The sequence below is a fragment of the Vulpes vulpes genome, chromosome 10 (assembly GCF_048418805.1).
Source record: "Vulpes vulpes isolate BD-2025 chromosome 10, VulVul3, whole genome shotgun sequence".
Lineage (NCBI taxonomy): Eukaryota > Metazoa > Chordata > Mammalia > Carnivora > Canidae > Vulpes > Vulpes vulpes.
The window spans coordinates 16,690,456-16,709,958 of record NC_132789.1 but is presented as its reverse complement, the minus strand read 5'-3'; the positions used below and the strand labels follow the sequence as shown (position 1 = coordinate 16,709,958).

The following is a 19,503-nucleotide window of genomic DNA, read 5'->3' as shown; positions in this document are numbered from 1 at the left end:
AAAAAGGGAATATAATCACTTTTGACACAAGAGCTACTTATGTATTATTTTATCACAGCAAGTATACTATCATCGGTTGCTTGTATATTTAAAAAATATATATTTCAGGATCTCTGAAAGAAAACGCTAAGCCAAAGTAGCCTTATCTTCTCTTAAAATTGAAAAGCAACTTCACATTTGATCACTTTTTTCTGTTCAAAAGAAAATTAAAGGGATCCCTGGGTGGCGCAGCGGTTTGGTGCCTGCCTTTGGCCCAGGGCGCGATCCTGGAGACCCGGGATCGAATCCCACGTCAGGCTCCCGGTGCATGGAGCCTGCTTCTCCCTCTACCTATGTCTCTGCCTCTCTCTCTCTCTCTCTCTCTCTCTCTCTCTCTGTATGACTCTCATAAATAAATAATAAAAAAAAAATTAAAAAAAAAACAAAATAAAATTAAATAAAAACTGCCATATAAGGGAGTTGGGGCCTATTCTCTCTTGGGTCACACCACCTGTGAGTTGTGATTAAAAGCTGGGGATGCCTGGGTGGCTCAGCAGTTGAGTGTCTGCCTTCAGCTCAGGGCATGATCCCGGGGTCCTGGGATGGAGTCCCACATCTTCTCCCTCTGCCTATGTGTCTGCCTCCATCTCTCATGAATACATAAATAAATAATATTTCTATATATAAAATATATATTATATATAGAATAATAATCTACATATATATCATATATATATTATATATAGATGGAGTAGGAAAAATAAAGGCTTATAAACCAATCTGCCTCTGCTTCTCTTCACCAGATCTTCCTAAGGTATATCAAAAAGCTCTTTTAAAAAATGTTTTTTGGAAAGTACATAAACTAACACCGTGTTTGGGGGAAATAGGACAACAGAGATGCACTGCATTAAAAGCCCAGGATCTCCCTGGGCTAGATGCGTGGAGACCAGTGTGGAAAGGCTGGCCTTCCTTTCACCCCAGCTCCAAGCTCTGTGTCTCCTTCAGCTGGTTGTTTTCCTCACTGTAAGAGGTGTGACGGTGGCGGTTTTCCAGGGCAGCCCCAGGGTAGCCAGGCAGTCTGCCTCAAATCAGGCCAGGCAGGTGGGGCCTGGAGCTCATGCAGCCAAGGTAAGCAAGACATCAGAAGGCTTTTTTTCTGCAAAGACCGGGAAGTTCAGTCCTCCTTCCTACTGCCTCCTAAAGGTGGCATGCCTTGAATCCACCAGTCAAGGCTGGGGCTGCAGGCATGCCTCGTGGTCTGGGACTGAGAGCTGGTCATTTCCCTAGTACCCAAGTCACCACTCTCCGGGATGGGGATTGTTTTTGTTTTTACAAAGCATTCATTTCATTTATTATTTATATCCCACCTGTTTCCAAAAAAGGGTTTCTGGCATATTCCCAAGTCATACAGTACAAGATTGGTGAGTGAAAAATGCATGGAGCCTTGTGGAGGGCAGTACTTTCAAATTTGTGAATGCATATACTGTTTGACCCAGTAACTCCGTAATGGATTCAGAAGAAAAACTTGCACGTGTGCATAATAAATATGTGGAAATATGCACATATGAGCATATAAAATACATATAAAAGGAAAGATACACACCAGACTGTCACCTGTATTGCCCTCTAGGGATAAATTGGGTAGGTATGAGAATGATTAAGTTTTCACATTCTGCACCCCATATAACTTAAAAAAAATATATGTCTATGCATTTCCTGTATCACTAAGCCTTAGAAGGTTACTTTCTTTTCCAGAGAAGAAATGATAGAATAAACCTCCATGTAACCATCACCCAGCATCCTGTTACCTTCATTCAAACAGTTCTTTTTAGAAACTGGCACATGACGGCATTCAGAGCACAAGCGTGTGGTTAGACAGTCCCAGTCCTCACTCTGCCACTTACCAGCTATGGGACTTTGCATGGGTCATCTATCCCCTCTGAATCTTTGTTTCCTTCTTTGTAAGTCAAGCTAGTCACACGTCTGTCTTCCCTAGGGCCGTAGCAAAGAGGAGATGAAAAACAGCAACAAAAAGCATGATGCTGGTGCCAGGGCGTCTCATGAACAGTTACTATGCCAATCTGTTTTGGTGGCCTTTCCCCAGGACCCCTCTGCCATGGGCAGGCATGCCGGACAGGGAGAAGACATGGAGCTGGACAGGAGAGGGTGCTGACTGGGAAGAGCTGAGGGGAAACGAGCTGGGGACCAGGCTTTGAGGAAGCAACACATGGACTCTGGTGGCAGCAGCAAGGAAACCCAGGAGAGCAAGTCTTAGCACAAAGCTAAGCCAGAAAGCAAGTGTGGTTATTTTTTACTAACATACATGTGGGTAGCAACAAACAAAACTATGACTCTGGGGCCAGAGTCCTGCAGCGAGGTGCCTGCCATCTCAGGTTGCTAGGGGGCAGAGGCTCCAGAACCTCCCTGCTCCAGCTCCTCTGCCTTGACCCCTTACCACTGCTAACAGCACCAAGTTTTCCAGTATGTGTGGGGAAAACTCCTCTCTTCCTCTATAAGGGGTGGAGGGGGATGGGGTCCTAAGTATGGAGAAAGGTCCAGCACAGTGGCTCCAGCCAACCGGGAGCCTGATTTCCTTAGCAAGATTAAGATCTGGACCCAAGGAGTGGTTTAACCCAACCCCCAGCCCTTGGCCCAAGAACTTCTGTCAGACACTTTTCCTCCCTGCAACTCCCTAGAGCAAGGCTTCTTTAGGGCTCTTCCCCATTTGGCAACTCATGGAAAGCTGCTTGAAATAGTAACAGCTAGGTCTGAATTAGTAAAGAACTCCCGTTACGGGTGGGCTTGAGCTAAGAAAGAGGCTCTGTGGGCCTCCTGGTTTATTTGGGCCCTGAGAACAGACTCCATCAACACTGGCCTCATTCTTGGAACTGAGCACTGAATTCTATCCTTCAAGGGATAACTGAGGGAGGTAGGCCAAACTCTCCCTCCCTCTCCTCATACCAGCAACCTCCATTCCTGCTGGAGAAATATAGCAGGTAGGTTCTGGAGTCTGGAGCCAGGCACATAGCATCGTGGAAAAAGGAAAGCTAATTAAGAGTAACAGAGAGTAACACTCAAGAGTCAGAGCCCAGGTGCAAAATCCCAGCTCTGTCTTTTGCTGGCTGTATGGCCTTGGGCAAGTCACTTCACCTACAAAAGGCTAATACCAACTGGTTTGTTGAAGATTAAACAGAAGTAACATCTGGAAAAGTGCTTGGCATTATGCCTCGCCCACTTCAAGGGCTCCATAAGGGAGGTCTACAATTATCCTTAGAGCCTTAGAAAGAACAGGGGCTTTGCTTTGCAGGCAGATAAACTAAGTTTGAAGCCTGCCTTGACCATTTACAGACTAGCCTGGAATAAATAATACTTAAGCTGTTTTTTTAAGTTTCATGTTCCTCAGTGGGAAAACAAGGCGGATAAATGACAGGAAAAACATCCTTTGGCCTTTCTGCCCCTTCCCCACATATACTCAACACTGACAACACAGTAGAAAAGGAAAAAGCAGTTAGGGAATCTGGGTGGCTCAGCTCATCTCACGGCTGTGAAATTGAGCCCCACACTGAGCCGTGTGTTGAGCCCTGTGTTGAGCCTGCTTAGGATTCTCTCTTCCCTCCCCTTGCTCCCCCTTTGCCCCTGCTGCGCGCTCTCAAAAAAAAAAAAAAAAAAAAAAAGAGAGAGAGAGAGATTGAGACAGACAGACAGACAGATAGAGCAGAGCAAACTGTCCCAGGGCTTGGTCTGTCCACAGGCTGTGACGGAAGCTGAGGGGAAGATGTGCATTGGAGGGAGTTAGTCATGGCCTGGTCTTCCAGTGAAAGTAGAAACAAAACAAAACAACTGTTTATTTTTCCTTGAATGCACTGCTGGCTGAAATGGCCAGGCAGAATTTTATACAACTTCAATCCTTTAACCAAACATCCCGGCGAAAATGGACAAAAGCCCCTGGGCTTGTCACAGGAGAGCCCTTTGCAGCCAAGTGACCCCCCGCGTCACCTTTTGACCTCTTTGCAATCAAGTTCAAACTCAATCTCAACAGAGTGTCACTGCAAATTGTTTATTAAAACACAAAGCAATGGACAGTGAAAAACATCCTGATTTTTTTACTTTTTGGTGGGAGTAAGGTGGGGCATGTAAAGGGTAGGGACAGATGGAGACAGCCCAGAAGGAAAGACAGCTCTATCCACCCCTACTGCTTTCCCGGGCCAGCCAGGTGCAAAGCCCCTCAGTCATATCTCACTGTGCTGCTGGAGATACAGGTTGTGGCTACAGACAGAGTCAGTTTGGCCTCCGCAGGGAGAGGATGGGAATCTAGGAGCTACCAGGGCTATGAAGAACTTGACACTATTCTCCAGGACTTGGTACAGAATAGAGCAGCCAGGCCCAATCTGGAGGGCGGGGTGGGTTTCCTGACGAGCCAGGTTAGGCCAATAATGGTTGAAGGGGCTGCTCTGAGCTCAGAATGGGCAGCTGGTCCTAGCGTGTGAGAATATAGTAGAAGGAAAATCCAAGGAAGGGACTAATCCAGGGTCAAATTTTCTTTTCATTCCCTGGATCATGACACACCAGGGAAGAGAAGAGTCAAGAACGCCTCATTCCTGGTTTGCCGTGAAGACTCTCCCTGCCAATTCTCCCCTCCCACCTGGCAACTCAGCTCTCCTTTCCCGACAGTTGTCCTTTGAAAGGACGGAAAGCACACTTCAGTTTGTTGTTGTTTTCCCTCATACTGAAATAAAGCACTGAAGCTCAAAATAGAGGTGAGAATGAAGTTCTGCTTCTCCTGGTGCTATGTGCCCCCATCTCACAAGACTGCCTGGATGTGAGAGGTGCCAGGGCCCTCCCTGCCAACTCTAACAGGACTACTGTTTCCCTGGCTGCCAGCACAATCCTGGCTTCTTGTTTTTATACTCCTGGGGGGTGGGGGTGGGGGGTGGGTGGGAGGGGACCATCCCAAGAGATCCATCCTGCTCTTTTCCTGCCAACCCAGCCAGTCCCCAAATCATATGTTCTTATCAAAATGATTTGGTAACTGAAGGCAGGCTAGCCAAAAGGCAGCGGGGGAAGGACAAACTAGATCGGCAGCAAGCCACCCACATACAAAGAAACCCGCCCTAGCTGGGCAGCTGACCCACTGGTGCCAATCTGGGCTCATAATAAAATGAAGAAATCTAGCCCTCTTGCCCCAGGAGAGGTCTAAATACAGAAAGAGTCCAAGCTCGGACGGATAAGGAGAAATTACACTGATCTCTCTGAAGCTTGAACATTAAGGCTTCTTTGCAATTTTCTTAGAGCTCTTTGGACCCTAATTAGATCTTTCCATAGAAGAGAAGCAGACTTCTTCTAAGATTTCTGAACAGATCCCAGGTATTTCTGGTTCTGCTTCTGCACTATCACTTAAGCCTTCCCCACAGCAGAAGGAGGCCCAAAGCATCTCCTCCTCCTTCCCTTTTTTTTTTTTTTTTTTTTTTTTGAACAGGAGCATCTGTTAATCTCTCACTTTGGAAAGCTCACCTGTTCTCCTAGGTCCTTTGGAGAGGCATGGAGGACAATATTACATGTTGCCACTTGATGCCATTAAGGCTCCTTGAGGCAAGAAGACACTTGAATTAGGTCAGAGCCGGCCAGCAAAGAGGAAAGGGAGAAAGGGATGGGGAATCAGCCCCATGGCAAGGACTGTAAGACCCCTGCCCAGACCTGAATCTAGAGGGAATGCCCACCCTGGCTCAGAGCAGGAGAGGAAAAGGCACTGTGCTGACCGGGGTGGGTCCTGCCCCAATCTCCAGGGAGGGTAGAGAACCTATGGACTCTCCCTGGGCTTCCCAAGGTGAGCCAATTTCTAGAGAAAGGAGTATACTTGCTAGGAAAGGGAAAATACTGCTGCTGTTTTCTGAAGTTCAACTGAGATTCTAGAAGCCATGGCCAGGCCTTCTCAGGAGAAAGTAGAGGCAGGATAAGAAGGAAGAGAAATTCCTTAAAACAGAAGCTTCTCCAAAAAGATAAAGAAGTCAAAACACAATTCTGAAACTGGATTAAAGTTTCCAGGCACAGAAAGGGGAGGTAAACTTAAATTTCACCTCATCTCTTCAAAGCCTAATTGACCCCTAATGTGATTCCCCCAATTTCAGCCAGTATCTCTTAGGCAAACTGTGGAAAAAAAGAGAACAAGGTCATACTCTCAAACCAGCCAGTAGCCCTGCAGGCCCTGTGGCCCCCCCTGGGAGTCTAACACCGCTGACACTTGAAGATAACCATCTTTCAAGTCACCAAAATTCAAGATATCCACTGAGCAGCTTCTCCTCCATAGCGGAGACTTTACAGAAAAATGGGATCTGGTTTAGGGGACATGGATCCCACAGAGTGTTTCCTGTGGGACCCACAATGTTTTAGTCAGATGAGTAAAACCCAAAACGGCCAGCCGGCCTCTGACCCAAATCAGAGCTACAACGCTGCAGACTCTCAGCCCATCCCCAGTAGACATCTTTGTGTGGTCCACCCAAAAACCGAACCAAAGCCACACTCCTGGCAAAAGGAGTTTCATCTTGGCCATATGCTCTTGCTTTGGGGTCAGGGAAATCGAAAAGCCTAGGAGAGCATGGATCCAGCAGAAGAGCCCAGATCTCCCTTTGCCCAGGCCTAAGTGGCCTCCCTCATCACCTCCCTGACCCCAGACAGACTCCCTACAGCATAGCCGCCTGGGCCTAACATGAGCTCAAAATTTAGGCAGGGGAACAAACAGTGCAAAAAGCAAACGATGAACAGAGTAATCCGTGACACACACAATACAAAAATACAAATAAAGAGTGCCCCACCCTACCCCTTTAACCTAAACTTCATGTACCTATATCATCTTGGAGGAGCCAAAAAACAAAAAACAAAACAAAAAAAAAAAGCTTTCAAGTTCAGCATCACGGGCCAGCTATAACCAGCCCTGGGCAGCTCTGTTAGCTGGGTGGGCTTGGCTCCAGGGGACTCTACCCCAGCCCCCACCATACTTCTTCCTGTTTCCTCACTTCTCCTTTAGTTTTTGTGAGCCATAGAAAGATGTTCCTTCCTTTCGGACACAAGCAGAGGAAAATGCCCATCCCTTATCCCTGAACTCAGGGGAAAGGAGTGGGCTTGGAAACAGGGGTAAGCTTGGAAGCAAAGCTGCTTGGCTTACAGTACCATTAGGAAATGGCCCCAGGAGCCAGGGTTTCCTTCTGAGACTCTGAGTCACTGAAAGGATGGGTTGAGGTAAGGAGGCGGGACCCTCCCCTTCCTCAGAGACCCAGGCAAACTAACAAACAAGGCAAAATGGAGGCAGCAAGTCCTCCTTCCTCATCTTGTCTACTCCACTGGCAGTGGCTGACAGCTGTGGGGAGTTGTGATGGAAGAGGAACCAAAGCCACTGTCAGAAGCTCAATTAATAGTCAGGATATTGGCTGCCCCAGGCAGGGGGTCCTCAGGACCAAGGCTAAGGGATGTCATCCTTTAAAGCAGGGAGCTTTGTGAAGCACTCCAGGAAGCGGTCCTCTTATTGCAGCCTCAGGCCAGAGCCATCCAGATGCCCGACTCAATACCCTACTACTGAGGCCTAAGTCACAGCTAAAATAAAGGGCTCCAACTCTCAAAGGACTCAACGCTGGCCCAGAGTAACTCATTAAGAGTCAAAACCCAGGACATGAGCCCAAACCTACTTACTTTGTCACATAATGAACAGTTCAAATATATGGAAGCTCTTTAAAAACATTGGGGGGGGGGGGGGGAGACAAAATTAAACACATTCTGAAAAGATGGGCCTTGTCTGAGATTCTGTGCTGCTCCAGCCCAAGCAGAAGCTAATCCTGCTGTCTTCCATCCACAAAATTCCTTGTAGTTTGGTTAGGTCCTCCCTCATTGCTGCTTTAACTGGGAAAAGGATAACAGTGACCAGAAAGAAAGGGAAGGGGGAAGCTTCATTTCCTGCAGAAGTTTTTCCAGGGAATTTAAGACAGATGCTTAGATGCTAAGGTTGGCTTCAGAGCTGCCAGGACTATGGCTGACTGGAAATCTTTCAGCCCTGTCATGCCAAGAACCCAACTGTAACTTGGATACGGAGATGAAAGGACAGAGGGGCATACTGTTAAAATCAGTGAGAGGAGCCACTGGGCCAGATACAATCAGTCTAGTTCTGCGGGGGCAACTCTGGGCATAAACCAAAACTGGTTGGCTTGTGCCACAGAAGGATATGGGACTAAATGAACATCAGATACTAGATAGATACGCTAAACAGTGGTCAGTCACTTAGTAGGGCTCAAGTCTCTGAGGTGGCTCTTAAATTATGCTAACATAAGCCTTTTCCAATCCAAAGACCAGAAGAGACTTTTAAGGTCAAGTGTTCTGTTGCTGCAGGCTGGAAAGCATCCCTGTCCCCTGGCAGCAAGACCCTACAAAGGGGCCAGTAAAAGAACTGCTGGGTCAGGTCCTCCTGGCTGCTGGCTCAGAGATCCAGGGAGGGAGGTACCAACAAGGTGAGGTGGTAGAGGATAAGACATTCAAGCAAAGGGAACCCCAAATCCCCATGTCTCCTTCCCTTCTTGGCAATAACTTAGTGGGATGATTGAAAGAGAGAAAGAGAGAGAGAGAGACAGAGAGACAGAGAGAAGAGATTTCAAATGAGCCAGATTAAGGGGGGGGGGGGGGGGGGATGAGAGGAAATCAAGTCCCCAACAGGCACTGAAATCAAAATGATTTGTTGTGGTAACAAGTCAGAGGCAACTTGAGGACCTGAAATAAACTAATCGTCTTGGATACCAGACAGTCCTCTAACTGGCACATGTCAGGGAGACAAGCAATGACAAAGCGCAAACACTTAAGGTGGAACCATCATTAGGCTGAAACCAGAAAGGCTTCCAAGTAAGGAAGTATCTACTTTTCTTTTTTTTTTTTTTTAATCCCCCTTCTGTTTTCATCTTTATCATACAAATTATACACCTTCACATATACACAAAGCACACACACACACTTTCAATCCGAGGACATCTGAAAACTTATCTGGACATAACTTCAGAACATACCCAACTCCCAGCACTGGTCTTCTCAGGTAATAAGATGACATTTCCCTGCTGTTAATTTCTAACCTAAAAAAATGAACCATGTCTGCTCTGGGTTCAGAGTCCTTTCCACTAGATGTGCAGATGAGGATCCGTGACTGTGTAGGATCCGCTTTACCCTAAGTACCCTGGAGAGGAAAGAGATGGCTGGGGCCAGCCACAAAGAGAGCACAGGGAATAAAGCAGGGCTGGGACCAGTGGGGAATGGGGGCTGCTCTCTACCCACTCTGCCTCTTTTTTTCTCCTCTAATTTTTTGTGTGTGGTTTTTGTTTTTTGTTTGTTTGTTAATCATTGTGAAAAATACAGAAACCAAAACCAACATGTTTGGTTTCCTTCCCACACCCTCCACCCAGTTCAGGATGGTATGTGTTCTCACAACCGGCAGAGGCAGAAGAGGGTTGGAATGAAGACTCCGAAGGCCACCAGGATGGGAAACATGAGGCTGCTGTTGTCCGAGGCATAGGGGTTGGGCGTGCGTGGGCCCGACTGCACCCGGTTCTTGTTGGTCTGTCTTTTGAGATTAGACCCTTCATCGTATTCCTCTTCTTCTTCTTCCTCCTCTTTCTTCTCCAGGCCTGGATGAGGCTGCAGCTTTGGTACATCTGACACAATAAAGCAGACACCTTTTAAGTCAGACCCACAGCTTTTAAGTGAGACCCTTAAGAACTATAAATGAGCCACAATCAAGAGACGCTATGACCTCAGCAGGTCCATGGGAAAAAAGAGTAGTGGAAATAGCTCCTGGCCTAGAGAACAGCAATTGCTGCAAACACTAGTCTTCTTTAGATTTAACTAAAACACAGTAAAAGCCCTGTGCCCAGGGAGGCTCGCTCTCTTCCCTTCCTGTCCTATTTCTTCAGAACCACGGGAAGACCAGATTGAACAGAGACAGTGACCTAACACCCAAAACTTAACCTTTTCCAATCCTTCCTTTGGCCTCCCATGTTCCCTTCTGATCCACACAGCAACTGAGGAAAAGCTGAGCCACAGAACCTTGGGTTGTCTGTCCGCACACACTACCCCTCTGCTCTGCCTCCTCCTTAGGGACTCAAGCTACAAATCTGTTTTTGTGGCAAGACATTTGCCTAAATGTCAGAATACCAGTATCTGGGGACACATCAAGACAAGAAGATGAGCTCCTTGGTGCATTCAGGATGAGTTAGGAAAAGGTACAGAGATAGAATAGAGGAGAAAAGTCACTAAGACATAAGCTTTCTCTGCAAAAAATCAGCCTGGGAAGCTGGTGCCCAGGATCATCTCAATGCTGAGAAAGCAATACACCCTAAGGTTAGATCCCAAAGACAAGGAGACATTAGTAAGTGAACTTTTGGCCAGTGCAGTCCAGCAATTCTGGACTCTCTCAGAGCAGACCAAAGCTCTAAAGGACTCCTTCTTTTGCTTTTTCCCTTTTTGCCCCCAAGAAATAGATGTCAGAGAAAGAGAGTAAGAACAAGTTTTAGGCAATTCCAAAAGACCGCAAGGTTCAGGGCACACCAGGAGGTACCATTATTAAGCCAAATTTACAGTAAAGTTCAAGGAATTTGTCCAAAACCAAAGAGCTGATTAAGTGGCAGCAGCAAAATTTGAATCCAGACCTTATTCCAAAGCTTAGGGCCAACACCATGCTACACTTCATCCCCATTCATCTGGCTCTGGATTCCTCACAATTTGGCTTTAAGTGTTTTCACAATACTGATCAGCTAAAGCACTCCCCCATAGGTTTCCTCAACCATATCCTTCAGCCCAAGGCAAAAAAGACACCACTTACCATCCACTGTCCCAGCCATGATGTAGAGTGCACAAACTTTGGGATTGTCATAGTACCCCTAGGAAATGGGAAACCACGGTCAGCACCACACAGCAGTAAATATTCCCCCTGAATCCATTCTTTTTAACATTTCCTCAACTGGGAGGGCAGAGGGAGAGCGTTACCTTAACAAACTCGATATAGAGTTTCCCTGTGAAGGTGGACACCTCCCCTTGGACACTCAGCTTCCCCTTTCTGATGCTCATAGGGATGATTTCATCATGAGCTGTGCTGTGCCCAACACGATCAAAGATATCCAAGTCCTTCACCACGACATGGCCATTCAATCGCACATCAAATACCTTCCACGATTAAAAAAAAGAGACAATGTCAAAACCATCAATGTCATACCCCTTTAGCAGTGTGAGATCATGTACCTGCCTGGGTTTCAAATTCAGAAATAATGTTTAAGATGACAGGGCTGGGTAGAGTCAAGGGTACAGAGTTCTTTATATGAACCAAATCAAAGCCATGTTCCTTCACTGTCGAGGTCTCATACTGGTCTTAGGGAACAGAGAACAGAAACAAAAAGCTCAACGTGGATAGAAGAAAATTTGCAAGAAGAGGCAGGAAAAGAATAAAACTAAAAACAAGAAGGCACTGACAACCAAGGAGGACAACCAGGATCATTTAGTTGCCAAGAATGAAGATTCTGGCATTGCCTTCTGTCACCAACCCCCAGAGCCAAGTGCAGCTTAGTGAGCAATGGGACATTGCTTCTCTAGGGGCAGAAGGAATCCAGCTTTTCCTTAAAGCTCACCTGTTCCTCCCTTCTGGGGAGGCTCTTACATTCTCTGGCCCATAGCAGGGGACTATCCAAGAGTGGCAATGTCCCACTGATCAGGCCTCACCTTCTGCTGGGACTGTGCAAAGTAGACCTCAGCAAATTTCAACACCAGCACGTAGTCCCCCTCCTCCTTGATGGGCACTTCGTAGCCAAAAGTCTCCTCATTGTACCGCTCTGTTTGATACAGGATCTGGTCCTCAGGGTTGGAACGCAGGATTGGCAGTTTCATACCATAGTCGGAGGCTGGGGACAAAAGACAAGGAGAAACCACATCAGAGGCAAGACACACAAAAAGAGCAAAGACCCCAGAACTGACAGAGCCATTTCCAGGGCAATGCTAGTAACACGCCCAGAAGGGGCCACCCTCTCTGTGCCTGGTACTAAAGAGACGAGACACAAAGACATCCAAGAATCAGAGACCTGGGCAGCCCCCATGGCACAGTGGTTTAGAGCCACCTGCAGCCTGGGGTGTGATCCTGGAGACCAGGGATCGAGTCCCACGTCAGGCTCCCTGCATGGAACCTGCTTCTCCCTCTGCCTGTGTCTCTGCCTCTCTCTCTCTCTCTCTCTATGTGTGTGTCTCTATGAATAAATAAATAAAATCTTAAAAAAAAAAAAAAAAAGAATCAGAGACCTATTACCAAGGAAGAGTAAAGTAAAAGAAACCAAACAATAATCACCCCAACAGCTCTCAAACCCTCAGAGTGGAACTTTTAAAAAGCCTGTTAAAATGCCTTTCCTCAACTGCTCAGAGCGTGACAGAAGAAAACAGGCGATAGCTACAGCTCCTGGCTCCCCGAGAAGGGAGCTTCAGAGAAACCTCATAAAACAGGGGGGATGGCCAAGAACTCTGCAAGATGATTAAGTTCAAAGAATGTGTTGGGTTTTTTTTTTTTTTTTTTTCATTCAGAAAAGCTCGAGTCTAAAACAAACAGGATATGTTAGGAAAGTCATTTCTGCATTGTCTTTACTGCAAGTAAGATACCAGCTTAGTTGCTTTTTATAATTTTCATTCACAAAGTTCCAAGGCTGGTAAAGAGAAACAAGCTCATAAAAAGAAAGGTGTGATGCTTTCTGATTTCTTTTACATGTAAACATCTTAACTTCCCACAAACTCACAAAATTCAATTTCACCTATTCTCTTTTGCACATTCCCCCAGTTAAACTAAAAGAAGAAAAAAAGTTCCTACTTTGTCCCCAGCACCTAATAAGGTCCCTGGCACTCAATATGATTTGCTGAATAACAGCAACAAAGGAGGTGCCTGCAGAGCAGTAAAGCCCTGCTATTCTCTCCAGATAGCTAGGGCCATCCTAGCAAGAAAAAATTTGCCAAGGTCCTACTGGCACCTCTGGCCTAAGATGCCCACGTCCTTGGGGAGCCACCTTTCTCATTTCACAGACTGAGAAGGAATAAGGCAGCGTAAAATTAAAAAGTTAGAGGTGCCTGAGTGGCTCAGTTGGTAGGGCATGCGACTCTTAATCTCAGAGACATGAATATTCAAGCCCCACATTGGGCATAGAGCTTATGTAAAAAATAAAAAAAATTTAAAAATTAAAAAAGGTGAAAAGTTACATACCTTGAGTCAGCATCAGAAGAGCCAAAAACCATTATTGCCCCCAGCTTCCTCCCCCAACCTTGACAGGAGACAAGACTACCTATATTTTTCAACCCCACCCCCCAATAACAAACTAAACTGGGGGCTTTCCTCAAACATAAGACACCACACTCCAGCCCCAGAGATGAATAGCTATGCTTCCTCCTTCCAAGACAGAGTAGCTTCTCTGACTCCTTTATCATGTAAACACAATGAGGCTTTCCAGTGCTCCGTAAATCTACTCTCCAAACTACAGACTTAGCAATGATTTTGGTACACAGGCCCACTCTCTCCTCTAGCCTGGAATTAAGATTTCAAGACCACCTTCCAATCTCACACAGTGACTCTGAAGACATTTAGCACCTGGATCCTTTGGGAGATGTCCAAAGCAGTCATCCCTGGAGCCTTATCTTCTGAATCACCAAAACTCCAAGGAGATCTTTATCTCCAAGGGAGGTAAAAAGAGTAACTAAAAGAGCCAGTGGCTAAGGTCAAGCCGATAGACATAACGGTTAACAGTTCCTGTAAGTGAACAGTTAGCCATGACATCAGATGGACCTGATGAGACAATGCAACAGGAAACTCATTGCACTTTTGTCTTCAGATTTTTTTCTTCTTGTTTCTTCTCAAGAAATCAAAGAAGGGTGCCTAAGTAACATTAACAAAGGATGTACTGCCAACATGCCTCAGCTCTTTCCCAGGCTCAAACCATTACACCAGAGCACAAACCCATAAAGATTAAAAGACTGCTATTTCTCTTCCATTTGAGTTCTAAGAATTTCCTTCTTCCATGAGGACCATGATCTTTACAACTCTGAAACATAACTAGATTTGCTTTTTAGATACACAGAAAATTTTGTGCATGTGTGGGGAATCTTTTTTCTTGCAGAGTGGAAAAAGCGAGAAGCTGACAGAAATGTAATCTGTAACAGCCTTAGTCTCACAACTAAGAAAACTCAGCCATGTGAATAAAAACTACTTAACAACCTTGGAATTACCTTTAAATATTTTTCCTTTAAAGCCCAAGTGGCTTTCCCAGGAGGTTTGCCACATACAAAGTTGCATTTGCCCAAGTCCCAAGAGATGCAGCAGCAAAAAGGATTTTTTTCTTTCCCCCTTAGAGTTTACATATTCACAGCTAAACAGATTTCTCTGAGTACAGTGAAGTGTACACAATCAGCACACTGCTGAAGTTGGCACAATATAGCTCAGACAGTTAACCAGAAAGGAAGGGGGCCAAAGGGCCTACATTACGTCTGCTGCTTCTTACCTCAGGGACAATGGAGGAGCCAGGCTGCTTGGAAAATTCAGTCCCAGCTTTACAGTAAGACAAGCCTGGATTTGAATCCTGGCTCTACCACCTACTGTGTGATTTGGAACAAATTATTCTCTCCAGGTACTTTCTCACCTGTAGAATGGGAATACCACTTACCTAAATTCTCTACCTGTGAACTTCTGCTACTTGGAGGGCCTGTAAATGAAGCCTGCCTCTTAGGTGACAGTATAGGAAGAGAATTCTAAACAAATCCCATGGCCTTAAGCAAATCAGAGGGAGCAGTGACTCTCATCCTCTTTTAAGCTCTTATGTCCACAAAGTCAAATCCTTCCCCAGGCAAAAAGAAGGCTGCCCAGAAAAGGGTCTTCCTTAGGCTTGCAGAATTAGTAATCTGATAGGCTCGGCTCTTAGCCACCCTTTTGCCCCTCTGGAGCCATGTTCTGCCCTGGTTGTAACTTCATGTAAAAGGTCATTGAGCACAGAAAAAGTAGAGACACTTTAACCCACTCTGGACATGACAGTTTTCAGACTCAGGGCCACTGGTTTCTAAAGCATGATAAGTTATACTAATAAGGAAAACAAGGGGATCCCTGGGTGGCGCAGCGGTTTGGCGCCTGCCTTTGGCCCAGGGCGCGATCCTGGAGACCCGGGATCGAATCCCACGTCAGGCTCCCGGTGCATGGAGCCTGCTTCTCCCTCTGCCTGTATCTCTGCCTCTCTCTCTCTGTGTGACTATCATAAATAAAAAAAAAAAAATTAAAAAAAAAAAAATTTAAAATAAGGAAAACAAGACCCAAAGAAGTAAAGCATGTTCTTCAAAGTCATACAAATGATCACCAGGTATCTTTCTATGAAGAGGAAATACTCTCTCCTAAAACCAAGCCAAGTTCTATGCCCTCAGGCCAAATAACCAGGTCTTTTCCTCCTGAGCCAGGAGGAACCCAGAATGAGCAAGTTAAAAAGAACCTGGAATGTTCAGCATGCCAAAATCCCAAGTTGAGCACTGCTAAACACTTTCTATAGTGGTACTTCCATCTGGTGAGGCACACAAGTTGAAAAAGCCTTTCCCAGGCTATAAGTATCTCCTATAAGCACCAGCTATCCTCAAGGCAGAAATGAAATTCAATAAATATTATAAAGTGCCTTTGAAAGCAAAAGCCACGAGGTGCCCTAGGCCACTCACAGTTACAAGAATGCTGAACTACAAAGACACTATAGAGAAACACCAAGTTCAAAAGCAGGCCAAACGCTTATCTGGATTAACTTGGCAACAAATACCTGAATTCAGTCAACATAAAATGAACTTTCTTCAGCATGCTGCAAACAGTAGCACAGGCATGTGGCAAAAGAAATAAGACATACAGCTCCTACTGCAATTACTGTAAATAGCTGCATTAAGCAAGGGTCTCCAAATACCTGGCACAACCTACCTTCTCTGCCTACCAGAGAAGGGCGGGCAGAGTGAACAGCTAAACTTCTCTCGGTGGTGCCGACTCCTTAGTACAGAAAGAAACTAGAGAGTTGCCTCCTGAGAGTGGAAGCTGAATCACATCTCAGCCCCAGATCTAAGGCCACCAAAAGCTACTCTAGGAACCCAGTTAAGTGTAATGTTGCAACAAGCTGGTCCAAGCTGCAGCTGACAACCAACCTTCACTCTTCATCTACCCCTCCCCACTGCTCCAATTCATGGTCCATGTTGGTCATACTCTGACAAGAGTGGAGCAGGGAAACGGTTTATAGAGTATCCTAAAGACCGGGGTCCAAGATAGGGGTCCAGTACACATAAGCTTTGGTAGGTCTCATGAAATTTTACCTACTACAGTAATCTCCTCCAAAGGAACGGCAACCATGAACCAATAACCCAAGGACGCCAAGACTGGCTGACTACTGTCCAGCAACAGCAGCGTCCCCCCCTCCCCGCCCCCCTTCAAAATCACCTGCCCCGGCAGATTAAAACCAGGATTTCTGTATAAGAAGAGAAGCTGGGGACTAAACCTGTATGATCTTAGCTTCTTCCTCTACATAATGAACCTAATAGGATAATGTAACCTATGCGAAGCCTGGTGTCTGTTAAGTGAAAGAAACCATCTGCACACTGTCCTTACCACTACTATCTCAAGAGGCAAAGTCCACAAACGGTCTCGAGTTTCCTCAAGGGATCCTTCCTCCCTGCCCACACCCATGAAGAAAGAGGAAGGGTCCAGGATGGAGATAGCAATGACCTCCCGCTCATGTTAAGCCGAGCTTTGGCTGCTGTTACAAGCTGCTAAAGCACGGAGCCCTGACTCAGCTGAACCCAGGCTACTGAGACCTACATGCCAGGGCTAACTAAATTCCAAGACAAACATAGAACTTCAGAAAACAGCCCTGTGTCCCAACACCCTCACATGTATGGAAGTAATAAACTTGCTAATGTAACAAATTCCAGGACACTGCAATTAACTTGGAAGAACTAAGTTAAACTCTTTCCTAAAGGCAAGAGCCAAATCTGGGCATCGTGGAAAGAATGAGAGAAAGTCTGTTTCTTGGTTTTCTGGAGATGGCATACTGCCAATTTGGCAGCTTCTGAACCCAGCATACAACATAAATCTCCTTCTAACACATGAAGCAAGGAACTTCCCTCTTAAACCTGTTGTCCAATCCCACTTACAAAAGAAACAGAGTCTAGAGCAGATTCACCCCACGTCTGGTCTGGGGATAACCAACATTAGAACCCTCTGATGTAGAAACGTGGGCTTAATCTATTAGGTCTGGAATTTGCATTTTTTTAACCAGCTCCCACAGCAATTCTTACACTAGCTTTTGACAACTGTGTGGCTCTGTAAAAACTGCTGTTGCTCTGTCAGTTAAGTCAAAATCATTTTTCCCATACACTGGGGATCCGACCTCTCAAGGCCACTTAAGGTAGGCTCTACACACTCTTGGACAGAATACCCAGATCTTACACTAGTTGATCCAGTTGACACTCTATCAGCCTCACGTGCAGGATGGCTTCAGTATAACCACCCTCTGGGGCGGCCTCAGCTTCCACCTTTTTGCACACCTATCCCTAGCTCTAGAGGGAGGTGGGGAGGAGGGCAGGAGGAGGCTACAATCAAACTTTTCTGGCCCATCCTCTTCAAAGATTCCTTTCTATTCTGGCTAAGAATCAAGCCCCGCTCCTGAAGAAGGGGTAAGGAAAGCGGCTGGTTTCTGGGATGGCAGGAATCTACCAGGGACTGTCTTGGTAGGAGGGCAAAACCACCCAGGCCTGGGACGCTGTTGTTAACCTACAACCGGTGAGGCCTCCAGACGGCAACAGGCCGCCCTCGTCTTCACTTTACCCCATCGGGTGGAAGCCAGGGGTTAAGAAACGCAGAATGTGAGGTCCAAATATAACTTCTCGCCAACTCTGCCTCAATCGCTCTTCTCAGCTTGGAGCCGGCGCTAGGCTCTGAGCTCGGACCGGGTCCCTGAGGAAACTGCAGAGAGAGACTTGGCTCCAGAGACGTGGCCCCAGGATCGAGGAGGGGGCTCAGGGCCCGCAAGCCTAGCCCGGCTGAGCCCAGCACGGCAGGCCCTGGATCCCGCGGTTCGGCTGAGGGGCTCTCACCTCGGCCCACCCGGCCTTCCAAAGGGTCCTTGCGGAAGTGGATCCCGTGCACGTCCACATGAGCCTCGCCGCCCGCGTTGACCGCCCAAATGACGCTCTCCGGCAGCCCGGCCCCCGCCGAGCCGACCACGCCGAGCCCCGGCCCCCGGAGCGCCGGCAGCAGCAGCAGCAGCAGCAGTCGCAGGAGCGCCACGGCGGCTCCCTCAACCGCCCAGGCCCCCAGCATGGTGGCCACCACAGCGGGGGCAGCCTCCGCCGATCCTCGTCCTCAGCCGGCCGCCAGGCCGCCCCGGACTCAGAACGACAGCGCCACGGGCCGCTGTGCTTCAGCCGCCGGGGACATGTCGCTCTCGGGCCTCCTTCTCAGCCACGGGTGCCGCCTCCCACCTCAGGAACAACCTACCCCGCCGCCCAGCCCCCCGCCACGACCCCGCAGCCAATCAGCGCCCAATCCTCATTAATTACCCATCACCCCGCCAGGAGACGCCCGTCCATTGGCTGCCAGGCGAGGGAGAGGGCGTGGCTACTCCCAGGCGCCGGCCCAACCATCAGGCTTGAGAGGGAGCGCGCGCAGAGGCTGGGAGTTCGGTTGAAGCGGCGGTTCAATGCGGAAGTGGAGGGGTGCAGCGCCCAGGCGGCCCCGGAATCCCGCGGCTGAATAGGAAAGGTGGCCTAGGAGGGAAGGTTTAGAGTAGGGCGCACTGACACGTCGCCAACACTTCCGGTGCTCCAGATCTTGGGACCGAATAGGCTCCGGAGGGGGCGTTGCCGACTTTCCCGCCCCCTCTTCCTCTCTCAGGGAGAGACGTGAATATAAGCTCTAGTAGGAGAAGCAGCGCACATTCTCCCGACCTGAGTCTCAGTCTTTTTCTCCTCGTGAGGTAGAGACCCCCCCCGCCCCTACAGAGGCCACGAGCACGGGTCTTTAGGGCACGAGTCCCACGAGGACAGCACCCCGCCCCCACCCCTTAGCGCGCTCAGAGCCTGTGGTAGCGTCCAGGCAGCCGTCCAATCAGAAGGCTCCAGCGCAGCGGAAATGCGTGGCCTTGTGGGGGAGGGGCTCCAGGCTACCCGTGTATCCATGGCGACGACCTGCGGCCGCCCCTACCAGTTCGGGGCGGGATTGGGGTTTCCCCCGCGCTAGTGTTAGGAGTCCGGCTCGGCGCTCGGCGCTCGGTTCGGAGTTCGTCTGGAGGTTCCCGCGCGACCGAGCTGCTTCTCTGCTCTTTAGTAGATCACCCAGCACTTCCCTACACTAGCGATCCCTGCTCTGTGGTCGCTGTCCCAACTCCCACTTTTCAGACAGAAACTGAGGCCCAGAGACGGTCTTAGTGTTGGCCAAACGGTCACACCGCAAGTTTAGGGCACAGCCAAGGCAAATTCCACGAGTATTTT

At 47.7% G+C, this 19,503-nt stretch overlaps 1 protein-coding gene across 3 annotated transcripts; it reads right to left on the bottom strand.

Moving 5' to 3' along the window:
• Nucleotides 1-4,020: 4,020 nt before the first annotated feature.
• Nucleotides 4,021-19,051, bottom strand: MLEC (malectin). Of its 3 annotated transcripts, none has more exons than XM_026015842.2 (5): nt 18,109-18,534; nt 11,710-11,888; nt 10,984-11,160; nt 10,820-10,877; nt 4,021-9,653 (listed from the first exon to the last, which is right to left on the bottom strand). In XM_026015842.2, exons 1-5 carry the CDS (start codon nt 18,332-18,334, stop codon nt 9,424-9,426), a joined length of 870 nt encoding a protein of 289 aa, XP_025871627.1. In that variant the 5' UTR covers nt 18,335-18,534; the 3' UTR covers nt 4,021-9,423. The 3 variants fall into 3 exon arrangements, with proteins under 3 accessions (XP_025871627.1, XP_072579086.1, XP_072579087.1); XM_072722985.1 differs by lacking the exon at nt 18,109-18,534 and adding an exon at nt 18,574-19,051 and having other exon boundaries at nt 8,870-9,653; XM_072722986.1 differs by lacking the exons at nt 10,820-10,877; nt 10,984-11,160 and having other exon boundaries at nt 8,870-9,653.
• Nucleotides 19,052-19,503: the final 452 nt, after the last annotated feature.

Excerpts from the sequence above, each read along its gene's own strand:
- MLEC (XM_026015842.2), bottom strand. The coding sequence starts at position 18,334 with ATGCTGGGGGCCTGGGCGGTTGAGGGAGCCGCCGTGGCGCTCCTGCGA. Across the intron at positions 10,878-10,983 it reads TCTATATCGAGTTTGTTAAG|GGGTACTATGACAATCCCAA; the intron begins GTAACGCTCTCC and ends CCCATTTCCTAG. Across the intron at positions 9,654-10,819 it reads CATGGCTGGGACAGTGGATG|ATGTACCAAAGCTGCAGCCT; the intron begins GTAAGTGGTGTC and ends TTATTGTGTCAG.